The sequence below is a fragment of the Rhinatrema bivittatum genome, chromosome 2 (assembly GCF_901001135.1).
Source record: "Rhinatrema bivittatum chromosome 2, aRhiBiv1.1, whole genome shotgun sequence".
In the NCBI taxonomy this organism is placed as follows: Eukaryota; Metazoa; Chordata; class Amphibia; order Gymnophiona; family Rhinatrematidae; genus Rhinatrema; species Rhinatrema bivittatum.
Genome location: NC_042616.1, coordinates 358,720,903 through 358,733,616, shown reverse-complemented (window position 1 = coordinate 358,733,616; position 12,714 = coordinate 358,720,903). Strand labels below are relative to the sequence as shown.

General features: G+C 42.9%; 1 protein-coding gene across 1 annotated transcript in view; it reads right to left on the bottom strand.

The window, feature by feature from the left end:
* The window catches only part of BRD9 (bromodomain containing 9), a 328,799-nt gene that overhangs the window by 84,348 nt on the left and 231,737 nt on the right, over window positions 1-12,714 (bottom strand). The window contains 1 exon segment of the mRNA XM_029589931.1: window positions 1,313-1,445. Coding sequence (XP_029445791.1) covers window positions 1,313-1,445 — 133 coding nt within the window.

Here is a 12,714-nt window from a genome sequence, read left to right as displayed (position 1 = left end):
GAGATGTACGCCTTACCTGATCCTCGGCGCTTCCCAGCTGGAACCCGGGCGGTCTCCAGCTGCGGGGGGAGAGGGCAAGTACCTTCACCGCTGCGTTTGAGGATATGCACACGCTGCCTCGTCCACGCCGGGACCGAGGCGCCTCGTATGCCTCACCCGAACCTCGCCCGGGGGCTATGTCCCTGCCGCGATTCGGCCACCGGACCGAGGACTTAAACCTCCGGGGGATCACGGAAATCACCCGGGAAATTCTACTGGGGGAGGGACCTTAGGGTATCACCGCAGGAGTGCGGGGCTCGATGTTGTAGAATTTGTAGTGGAAAGAAAGTAGAAAGTAGAAAATAGAAAGTAGATTGGAAAACACGCTCAGCGAGCGAGCAGGCTATCCAAACTGCTTTGGAGACGGAAATTACTAAGTTTGCTACGCTTCCTGTGGGGGTATATATACACCCGTGCTGACGTCAGATCAGTCTCCAACTGCTAGCACGCGGATACTATACCCATTCGTTCTGAGTCCATCTGGCTACACGCCAGGAAATGTGGCTTAGTGAATGAAATCCTAAGTTATGTGCCTAGTTATGAAAATCAGTGCAAGCTCCTAACTTTTTTTTGTCTGCCTTATCTCTGCCCCTGTAGCCACCTGCTTTTTAAGATCCTAAATTTAGGGACTTAGTACTAGTATATTTTCAAAAGAGCCAATTTAGGAGCCTAACTTCAAAGTTAGGATCCTAAAACCTTTGAAAATTGGCCCCAATTACAGCTTCCTCCAGATTCTAGCATACATTCACTCTCAGCCTGACCATTAGATATCACCATTGTGGCATGGTTGGGATTCCCTTCATCTCAGCCCTTAGCCTGAAGGCTGGGGCTTTGAATATTATCTCTGCAGCATTCCCAAACCTGGTTGACCTAAAACAGAAGATGAGTTTGGGATTCTCTCTCAGATCTCCCACATGGCTATGCCAAGCATCGTCACTGAGCCACTAGCTGGTCCTCAGCTTACTTTTTTTTAAATTAATGGAAAGCATGATATTGCTAAGTACATGTATCTTTTGAAATCTGCCTATTGCACAGTGCTTACAGTGCAAGTATTTTGATGTCTGTTTACTTGTCAAAGTACTGAAGGGCGACATGCAACAGGGAAGGTCTGTAAATTGTGTCAACGTGACATGGGTATGGCAAGGTCACAACGATCATGCCAACCATCTGATGACTACAAGCTATAACTAGAAAATCATAATTCTACCTGGATGCATTGAGAGTTTCCCATGTTCCCATTCTGAGAAGAAAACATGGTTGTGACAAGACTTACCTTAAGGCACATTGGATTCCAGTTTCATCCCCATACCCAGCATAAATTAGTTCCATTTCATCAGGTTTCAGATCATTAAAAACAGTATTATTCTGTAGTGACAGTGCTGTACTTGCACTGGTGAGGAATGTAACTACAAGAAAAAAAAAAGACAAATAAAATGTGCTTAACAATCTTCACAAAGCAGCTTGGGATATATGTAATGTTGATGAATAACATATTGGTTCAGATATAAAACATTTCAAAACTCTCTGAATTCAGGAAAGAAAAGCTGATTACATGTTACTGGTGTTCTCTGATGACTACAGTTCAACAGTCATGCAGATGGACGACACCATCTAACATCCCAAAAAAGTCCTCCTACTACTTTTTTACTGCCTTGAGATTAAACATCATTGAAGAAGATATTGAGGACCCTCATAGAACAGACAAAGATGGCTCACTATCTCTCCCTCTCTATGATTCAATATATTGTTCCCACACCAACCATCTCATACATGAATCATGGAGAGGTGGAGATAGAGAGGCAACACTGAATATAAGGAAACAATACTGGATTTACAATTTGAATAATGTACAACCGTGGGGTCTTAACATGGAGAGTGGTATTCCCTAATTTAGTGGTCAAGTATATCAGTTTGACATGTATCATAACATCGTGAGAAGCACTAAAAGGGGAGTCATTCGATTTGTTTGTGAAGAGTGAAGATTAACCGATTTTCTGACTAATAATGTGAAACTACGTGGCACCTTGTGATTGGAGTACTTGTTAAACAAGCCTGTTTTAAATGCTGCTGTGTTTATTGTTTGTTTGTAATAATGCTGTCTCTGAAAAGAACGTGGAGATGTTAATAGCCCCTTGATGCATAAAATAAGATGGATTCAAAACACAGACCCATGTCAAGGCATTATATTCAAGTTAAATTATATTTTAAATGCAAGTTTAAAAAAGTACAAAGTTTAAAATGTATTAGTCATGAGGACTGGGAATGGTTAATAAAACAGAAAATGTTATAATGCCTCTATATTGCTCCATGGTGAGACTACACCTTGAATACTGTGTACAATTCTGGTCGTCGCATCTCAAAAAAGATATAATTGCGATGGAGGAGGTACAGAGAAGGGCGACCAAAATGATAAAGGGGATGGAACAGCTCCCCTATGAGGAAAGACTGAAGTGGTTAGGGCTGTTCAGCTTGGAGAAGAGACAGCTGAGGGGAGATATGATAGAGGTGTTTAAGATCATGAGAGGTCTTGAACGAGTAGATGTGAATCGGTTATTTTCACTTTCGAATAATAGAAGGACTAGGGGGCATTCTATGAAGTTAGCAAGTAGCACATTTAAGACTAATCAGAGAAAATTCTTTTTCACTCAACGCACAATAAAGCTCTGGAATTTGTTGCCAGAGGATGTGGTTAGTGCAATTAATGTACCTGGGTTCAAAAAAGGTTTGGATAAGTTCTTGGAGAAGTCCATTAATGGCTATTAATCAAGTTTAGTTAGGGAATAGCCACTACTATTAATTGCATCAGTAGCATGGGATCTTCTTAGTGTTTGGGTAATTGCCAGGTTCTTGTGGCCTGGTTTGGCCTTTGTTGGAAACCGGATGCTGGGCTTGATGGACCCTTGGTCTGACCCAGCATGGCAATTTCTTATGTTCTTATGACTAATGATTATAAGTTGGCAACAGATGTTTCTATCGGGCTGTCAAGTGAGCCAATGAATATCTTTTCTGGTTCATATGAGGATCCTCAATATCTTCTTCACTGATGTTTAATTTAGAGGCAGTAAATAAAAGTAATAGGAGGATTTTTTTGGATGTGTTATGTATATTTTTCATGTTTCTAGACTGTATGGTAATTGTGACATCATCTAATGACACAGCCATGGAACACTTTTTCAGAGTGATCTAGGAAAGACTGTAGAGTCCTCTGAGCATGGCAGTTACTTTGTCCTCATGTGTGCTTCAGTTCTTTAATCAGAGTAACGAACAACTCCAGAATGGCAGGAGAGAGGGTACATGTGACTGGTGAACTGCTGTTTTCAAAGAACATTAAAGGTAAGCAATAAGCAGTTGACCTAGTTACACAGATATGACTCCCTAACATCAACAAAAATAGGGAAAAATAACCATCAACAGAAAATGGAATAACTGTTTTTGGTGACATGAAAGCTCCCATCCCAATTTTATTTTATTATTTTTTTTTTTTTAACAAGACAACAATCCAAACTAATAAAAATAGGTTGGAGATGGGCTCTAACCTTTAAAAAGACCCTGGAGAATATATTGTTGAAACTTGCTGTCACATCAAAAGTCTGCATCACACAAAAGAGTGATGTAAATGTGTAAACTGAAGTCTGCGTTGCAGCTCTACCTATCTCTTTATTAGAGGCCACCAATGCAGCCATGATGACTTATAACATAGAAATGACAGCAGAAAAAGACCAATCAGCCCATCCAGTCTGCCCAGCAAGCTCCCACACTTATTTTCCCATACTTATCTGTTTCACCAACCAGCAAGTTCAGGGCCCTTGTTGGTAACTGTTTGATTCAAGTTTCCTGCCATCCCCTGCCATTGATGCAGAGAGTAATGTTGGAGTTGAATCAAAGGTGAGCATAAGGCTTAATGGTTAAGGGTAGTAACCGCCACATCAAGCAAGTTACCCCGATGCTTGTTTACCCAGTCTGCACAGATCAATGCCTTGTTGGATGTTGTCTGAATGTAAATCCTGTTTTCCACATGTCCCCCTGCCGCTGAAGCAGAGAGCAATGCTATATATGCATTCAAAGTGATGTGTCAGGCTTAATTGGTTTAGGGTAGTAACCGCCGTAATAAGCAAGCTACCCCCACGCTTATTTATTTACCCAGATTGTGAAGTTCAGTCCTTGCTGGTTGTTGTCTGAATGCAAATCCTCTTTTTCACATTTTCGCCTGCCGTTGAAGCAGAAAGCAACGCTGTATTTGCATTCAAAGTGATGTATCAAGCTTAATTGGTTTAGGGTAGTAACCGCCGTAATAAGCAAGCTACCCCCACACTTATTTATTTACCCAGATTGTGAAGTTCAGTTCTTGTTGGTTGTTGTCTGAATGCAAATCCTCTTTTCCACATATCCCCTTGCTGTTGAAGCAGAGAGCAATGTTGGAGTTGCATTAACCTTGCAAAGGCTTATTGAGTAAGGGTAGTAATCACCAGGTAGTAGCCTCCACTCCAGTAATCCACCCCCATGGCTCTTCTCTTCATTCCCATCCTCTAGCCTTTATGGATCCACAATGTTTATCCCATGCCCCTTTGAAATCTTGAGTCTTGAAACTTTCCTTTAGGGTCAAACCCACGTGGGCCTAAGTGAAAGTTAGAAGATATAGCTTGCTATCTAATTAGAAACAGTTTTCTTATAAACAATGAGGTCCATAGTCAAAAGCCATTTAGATGGATAATATAATACTCATTGTCTAAATGGCTTACCTGGCTATATTCAGCCTTTACCTGGTTAAATTCTAGCTGGCTAATAAGTTAGGTGGCTAGAATTTAGCTGGATAATTAGGGACAGTGCAGGGGCGAAACTGTGAGGAATTGAGTTATCTGGCTAAGTTAACCGGTTAAATCCAATACTGAGAGTTAGTCGGTCGAGTCAAAGAGCTGTCCTAAAGTTAGCTGGCTAACTAATTAAGATATCTGGCTATATTCAATAGTGTAGCTTCCTCAACAATCCAAAAGTTGTTGGGGCAAGAAGAAACAAAAAGCTGTGTGAAAATTTTAAGGACTTTAGTCTATGGCTCTCTTGCAATCCAAGGTATTCAGAGCTGGTTTAACTTTATTGGCAAAAGGTGTTAGGAAAAAATATTGGAAGACTGATTAAGATGGGACTTTGACACAACCTTAGGCAGAAACATACGCTGCATGCAGCGCCACTTTGTATGAAGAAACTTAGTAAAAGGTGGATAAATTACTAGGGCCTGAAACTCTCAGTTTCTCTGAACTGAAGTGACTGCCACCAAAAAAAAATCTTTCAGGTTAGATACTTTAGCCCATAGGATGTCAGAGGCTCAAAATGGGATTTCATCGATTGTGTTGAGGTCCCGTGAGAAGAGGTTTCAAATGTAGCAAGCCACACAACTAAGGGTTGTACAGAAATCTATCTTCCTTTTACATACTGATGGTATGTTCCAACTGCATTAAAGTACATCTTAATAGAATTGGCTTTGAGCCCAGACTTCAGTACTGTCAGAGTACATCTAGTCACTGGCAAATGGTATGCAAGGAACAGGTGAAACTGGAGAGGTCAGATGGCTGGGTCCAAAGTACTGAATGAGCACAGATCTGTCCTGGCATGAAGAGTGCCGAATGATAATCCAGGTGGACGTGGTCAGGGTTGGTAGAACCATAATAACACAGTAAATGAGAGCAGATAAAGACCCAGAAGGTCCATTCAGTCTGCCCAGCAAGTTGCTAGGGTGGTAACTGCCACTCTGTGCAAGTTAATCCCATGCCTACTATTAAACAGTATTAACTGCCATTCCATGCAGGTTACCCTAGGTACCCTAGGTTACCCAACAACGTTATATCTAAAGCTTCTTCATTTCCATTCTCTAATCTTTATTTATTTAGACATTTTATATATCGTCGATCCATGTGTAGATCACAATGGTTTAGAAAGTGATGTTCATAATTTAACTCACCAACAAAGATTGGTTACAGGGGAGGTATTCATAGTCAGGCATTGATAGTCATTAGGGATCCTCTGTGTTTATCCCATGCCCTTTTGAATTCCATAACATTTCTGGTCTTCCACACACATCTGAAACCTGATGCATTGCATGCATCCACCACCCTTTCCATGAAGGCATTTAACCTTAGCACTAGAAGAGGCTCAGAATAAGGAACCCAGGTGAAAAATGTGGAGGACAGATACTGGAACAGAAATATAGGAGCAGGACCGCAGAATCAGATACAGAACAGGAACAAAGCCAGATGAGTAGAGATTCTGGAGGATGTATCCTAGGAATCTGCTTCTTTCCTTACATTCTGTAATCAATCAGGCCATGCCCTGTGCTGAACAATGGGGCCTTCCAAGGCCATGTAACTCCCTGGAAATCAAAAGGTAAATATCCCCTGGCCTTCCCATGACTATCTACCATTGCTTCTTTGCAGCTTCTTGGCATCTGCCTTTTAGGGTTGTCAGTTTGTCAGGGTCTGGTTCAAATACCACACCACAGTCACACTTTTCAGTAAGGTTTAATTGAAGCAACTGAAGTTCAGAACATAACATGGGTTTCCTGACTTACAGGTTTCAGAAAAGAAAACAAGATAGTCCTGTAATGTGGATTATCTTACCAGATAGGCAAAGGGGAAGATCCAGCACAGCCATGTGTATCCAGCATGGTCCAGCTCAGACCCTGTCCTCTACAAACAAATGAGGTTGTGCCTGCAGGGAACTCCCTGCTGGCTATCACTTAAATGAAGCTGTGCAGGCAGGGTGGGTCTACCTGCTAACCAATGACATCCTACTTTGTCATAACTCTACCCATGAATATCTGAAGGCTAGCAATACTAGCTGCTCTCTCAGTTTCTACTCATCAGCTGCCATCTGTTAGAGCTTCAGACCCATACCACCAGGGACAACAATTTAAAATTCCCCATGGATCTCACACAGTTTAAGCTCTCTTGACTCAGACAAATATCTTAATGAAGGTATTCTAGCAGGTTTTGTGTGGAATTATAAGAGCTTCTAGTGGATTCTTTCTTAGAAGTAGAAGCTTTTAAGAAACCAAATCACTTCAAGCTTGACATCATGGTCATGAAGATGAGAGAATGGAGGTTGATATGAAGCAATGATCTTTGGTCCTGTAAAATAAAGGTTGGAAAAGCCTCCATTCTCACTGATTTCATAATGGATAAATTCCTAAGGCTTGGAATCCAATTGTGTTTCAGCCAAGACAGAACTATGATAATTATAGTCCCTTGATCCCTTCTTAGTTTTATCAATATTCTTGCAACTAAAAGCATCAGAGGATAAAAATACAAAAGACTTCTTCCCCATGAAGGGAGAAGGGATCTGATATTAGACTGGTACCTTCCTGTTCTGATCTGCTGCAATCAAGTTTACCTCAGGGGTTGCCCATGAAGAAAAAAAAATGTTCACTATATTTTGATTCAAGAACTACTCATAAGGGTGTAATTCAAAGGTAGAAAACTCTGGTCCTTAATTACTGCCAACAGGTCTGATTTTCAGGATATCCACAATGGTTATGCATGAGATATTTGCATGCACTGCATCCATAGTATGCAATTATATCTTATGTATATTCAATGTGGATATCCTGAAAACCCGACCATTTTGTGGCACTCTAGGACTGAAGTTGTCTACTCTTGGTGTAACTCGTAACTTGACCTGTCTGCCAGAACATTTTCCTTGCTTGCCAGGTAAGTAGCTGCAGTGATTGTCCTGTATGAGAAGGTCAGCTTCACAACTTGAGTTGATACAGGAGGAGAGACTGTCCCTCTCAGTTTGTTCAGCCAGAACATGACCAACTGATTGAATTAGGACAATTTGACTGCTCGCAAGAGTTTTGAAAAGCCTTAGAATGTATTGCCTTTAGCTCCAGGAGGTTTATGTGGAACTTTCTCTTCTGGAAGGACCAAGGAACCTGGATGTGAAATCCATATACGTAAGCTCCTCACCACACACTGGATGCATCTGTGCTTAGAACAAATGAATGCTGCTGCTTTTTGCCAGATTTGAATGTGAAAGCTGGAAAGAAACTGAGTCTTTTAATCTCTCTGGTACTCTGATACCATCCTATAGCCCGTGAGGCTTGCTTCTACTAGACTTCAGTGTCCAATGGGCATGTGTCATGAGGATTCTATGGCAATTATGTAGGCAGCTGAGTCATTAGGCCCAGTATCTGCAACATGGGCCAGGGTCTAGGTCTGCTGACTCTGCCTCACTTTCTCCTCTACATACATTAAGTCTGAAATCCTGTTGCCAGGGAGAAAATCCTTGGCTTGCGTCATATCTATCAGAATGCCTATAAATTCCAAATAAGATGTGAAGCTGATCTTGGATTTGGAGTAACTAATAATGAGACTTAGCAACCCCAGAACCCTAATGTTGTTGCACATTTATTTATGACTTTTCATTAGTAGCTCAAAATGAATTATCTAGGTATTGGGCCTCTTGGCAATACTGATCATAACATGATCAAATTTGATTTCATTACTGGAAGGACACTAAGGAAATTATTATGATAGCATTTAACTTTCAAATGGGATACTATGACAAAATAAGGAAAATGGTTATATAAAAAATGAAAGGAGCAACTGAGTTTACATCCGGCATGGATGGTGTTTAAAAAGCCATCTTGAAAGCCCAGACCAGTTATATTCCATGCATTAAAAAAGATGGAAGGAAGGCCAAATGACTGCTGGCATTATTAGGTTACATGAGAGAGGCAAAAAATGGAAAAGAAATCTGAATGAAGAAAACAGTAAAGAGCATAAGCACTGGTTAAGTTAGATGCAAAGCATGGATAAGGAAGGCAAAGACAGAATTTGAAAATAAGTTTGCTATGGAAGCAAAAACTCATAATAAAACCCTTTTCAAGTACATTCAAAGTAAAAAACCTGCAAGGGAATCAGTTGGACCATAAGGTGTTCAACGGGTAACAGGGGCACTAAGGGAGGACAAGGTCATTGTTAGGATTGTGGACCCTTCTATTGGGGTGAGGTTGATGCACCTACAGGGGAGGCCCTGTAGATCCTCACCAGCAACTGGCGGAACAGATGGGGCAGAGATTGAATGGAAGTTCAACTTCTACTAATCCCTTTCCCCTTGGATTGAGGCTTTGGGTTCTACAGGCTGGCAGGTCTTAGGAGGTGGTCTCCGGGGCACAGATAGAAGACAGGAACCGAGGTCAGGCTGAGGTCAGAGGTGGGCAGCAGGCAAGGGTAACGAGAGCTCAGGCTATGGTCAATGGGAGGTGGCAGGCAAGGGTAACGAGAGTCCAGGCTGAAGTCAATACCAATAATGAATCTGATGATAGAGATGCGGTAGCTAGGTTGAAGCTGGAGAGACAAAAGCAGGCTTGGCAAGGCTGAGGAGACAAGGATGAGCTGGGTAAAGCTGAAGAGATGAAGATAGACTGCGCAAGGCTGAATAGGCGAAGGCAGGTGGCGAGGCTGAAGAGGCGAAGGCAGACTGGGCAAGGTGAAGACAGACTGGGCAAGGCTGAAGAGACAAAGGTTGGAACAGCCTGGAGAGAAGAAACATGGCAGCAACTAGCACTTCAAGCTGAAGCTGACCCATTGCTGAGGCAGAGACAGTACATCGTGGAAGCCCTTTTATAGGGCGAAGAATGGTGATGCCATCCAAGGGCACTGTGCGCTTTTCCCACCGTGGGCCCTTTGAAAGATTGACTTTGGCATGAACATGCCTAGGGAAGAGATCCAAAGGCAGCAGTTATGGTGGCATCCTGCTGCATTACATCATTTGGCAGTGTCCTGCTGCGGCGAGGCCTGCTGGCATTGGGATGAATGACGCGGCTCATGGGTGGGGCTCGAGACCTATGAAACGTAACAATACCCTCCCCTCTTACGCCCCCTCTGCTGAGGATCCCTAGTTTGGGCTTGGAAGGAAACTGTCTGTGGAACTCCTTTAACAGAAGTAGTTCTTTGAGGAAGTGGCAGGCTCCAGAAGTTCTCCTCTGGTCCAAAGTGCTTCCATGCGATGAGGTCCTCTAGTCTGTTCCGTCCCTACATGAAAACTAAGATCTCTTGTACTTCAAACTGTGGTCTCTTCATTAACAGTAATATACAAAGGTATGGGAGTCTTGTCTGGAGGGCCAAGAAAGGATCAGTGGTTTTAATAATGAGATGTGGAACACATTATGGATTCTCGAGGTGATGATGAATCTTCAGCTGATAAGTCATAAACCTCACTTGATGATGGATTGGGTAAGGCCCAGTGAATTGGGGTGCCAGGCGCAGTGAGAGGACCTGAAGGTGTAAGTGCTGGAATGCTTAGTCATACGAGATTGCCCACTTTGAATTGCGGTGCTGGTCGACATCAGGTGTCGCGTACTTCTTGGCCTCAGCTGCTCATGAGTTTAATTAGTGTGCGTCCAAAGGTCATGGAGTTCCTTGGCTGTGAAAAAGGGCCGCGGGGGAAGTCCACCGTGAGAGGCAGAGGATGTCTCCCATATATGATCTGAAATGGAGTGGAACCGGTGGCAATGCACACGTGGTTATTATGCAAAAATTCCACCCTAGGCAGCAGTATGGACCAGTTATCCTGCCTTCTGTTCGCATTCAGCCAGAGGAAGGTCTTGAGGACCTGACTGATCCTCTCGGTCTGCTCGTTGTCCTGAGGTTGATAGGCTGTGGTGAAATCTAGAGATGCCAAACTTCCAGCAGAGGGCCTTCCAGTAGCAGGCTGTAAATTGAACACCTCTGTCAGATGGCAGGCTGTGTAAACAGAAAACATGTTAGACAAAGAGATGGGCATGTTCGGGAGCCATGGGTAGCCCAGGGAGAGGTACAAAGTGAGCCATTTTTGTTAATCTATCCAGTATGTCCTATATCACAGTGGAGCCGTGTGAGAGAGGGAGATCCACAATGAAGTCTGTGGAGATATGGGTCCATGGTTCCCTGGGGGCTGTGAACAGCAGTAACAACCACCAGGGTCGGGCATGATCAGCTTTGTTCTGCACACAGGTAGGGCAGGAGTCCACATAGTTTTTTAACTTGACCTGGGGCCACCAATAGTGATGTTGAAGGAGGTGAGACGTTCGGGATACTCCAGGATGTCCTGACACGCGGGAGTCATGCGCCCATGTCAACACTTTTTCCTGGACCCTCTTAGGGAAACTCATCAACAGAAGTAAGGATGGGTTTTGCAGGATCAATGACATGTCAGGAGGCATCTGCTACATCTTCAATTAAAAAGGAATGGGATAATGCATCTGCCCATAGATTTTTTGCAGCTGGTCGATAGTGAAATTCAAATTCTAATCAAAGAGAAAAAAGGGACCAGGTGAACCTGTCTGGGTTGAGTTGCTGAGCTGCCTGAAGGTTTTTGTGTTCGTATAGATGGTGATTTTATGTTGGGCCCCCTCTAGGTGGTGCCGCTACTCAAGGGCCTTGACTGCTAGGAGTAATCGGTCCTGATTGTATAATAATTCTCTGCAGGGAAGAATTTCTTGGAGAAGAATGAACATGGGAGAAGTGTCCCTTCTGAGCTATATTTACTGAGGACAGTCCCAAACCCGAGGGAAGAGGCATCTATCTCGAGCATGAAGGGGCGAGTGGTGTCCAGATGTCGTAGATATATCCCTTGTACGAACGCTTGCTTCAATGACTGGAATGCATCAGTGGCCTCCAGGGTCTAATTTCTGTATCCACACCTTGCATGTTAAGGCGGTGAGCAGTTTGGCGAAGGTGGAGTACCCAGGGATAAATTGGTGATAGGTAAAACAAAGGAAATAGATGCCTGGGTCCTTTATCAAATGTTTATTATTCCTTTAAAACAATGCATTGTTTTAAAGGAATATGTCTCTACTTTAATAAACATTTGATAAAGGACCCAGGCATCTATTTCCTTTGTTTTACCTGACTGCTATTATAGATCGCTTACCTCTTTGTTAAATTGGCGATAGTAATTGGTAAAGCCCAGAAATTGTTGCAGGGCTCGAAGACAGACAGGCTGGAACCAGTCCAGGATAGCCTTCTGTTTCGTTGGCTCCATAACTGGTACTAGAAATGATATAACCCAAGAAGGATAATTGTTCTTCCTCGAAGTGGTATTTTTCTAACTTAGTGTACAAGTAGTGTTCGCACAGGTGCTGGAGCACCAGCTTTACATGGAGCCTGTGTGAGGTCAGGGACTTAAAGAAAATAAGGATGTTGGCCAAATAGTCCATCATGGAGGAGTATAAATGTGTTAAAAGATGTCATTCACCATTTTTTGGAAGACTGCTGGGGCACTGTAAAGCCTGAAGGGCATTACCAAATATTCGTAGTGCCTGTCTCTGGTATTAAAGGCAGCCTTCCACGCATTTCCTTTTTTTTTTAATCTGGATGAGACTGTACGCTCTTCTGAGCACTTTGGAGTTGGTCAAACAATTCAGATATAAGTGGTAGAGGGTAGTGAACCTTTTTAGTAATAGCATTAAGGCCCCTGTAGTCGATAGAGGTAGAATGTTCCATCTTTTTTTGGCCACAAAGAATAAGCCCGCTCCAGCATGGGAAAAAGAAAGGCGAATGAAGCCTCTTGCATGATTTTCCTGAATATATTCACTCAAGGTCTTGATCTCTGGTTCCGAAGAGGCTATACTCATCCGTGAGGAGATTCCTTACCAGGGAGGAGTTCGATACCACAATTACAGGAATGGTGAGGGGGTAAACG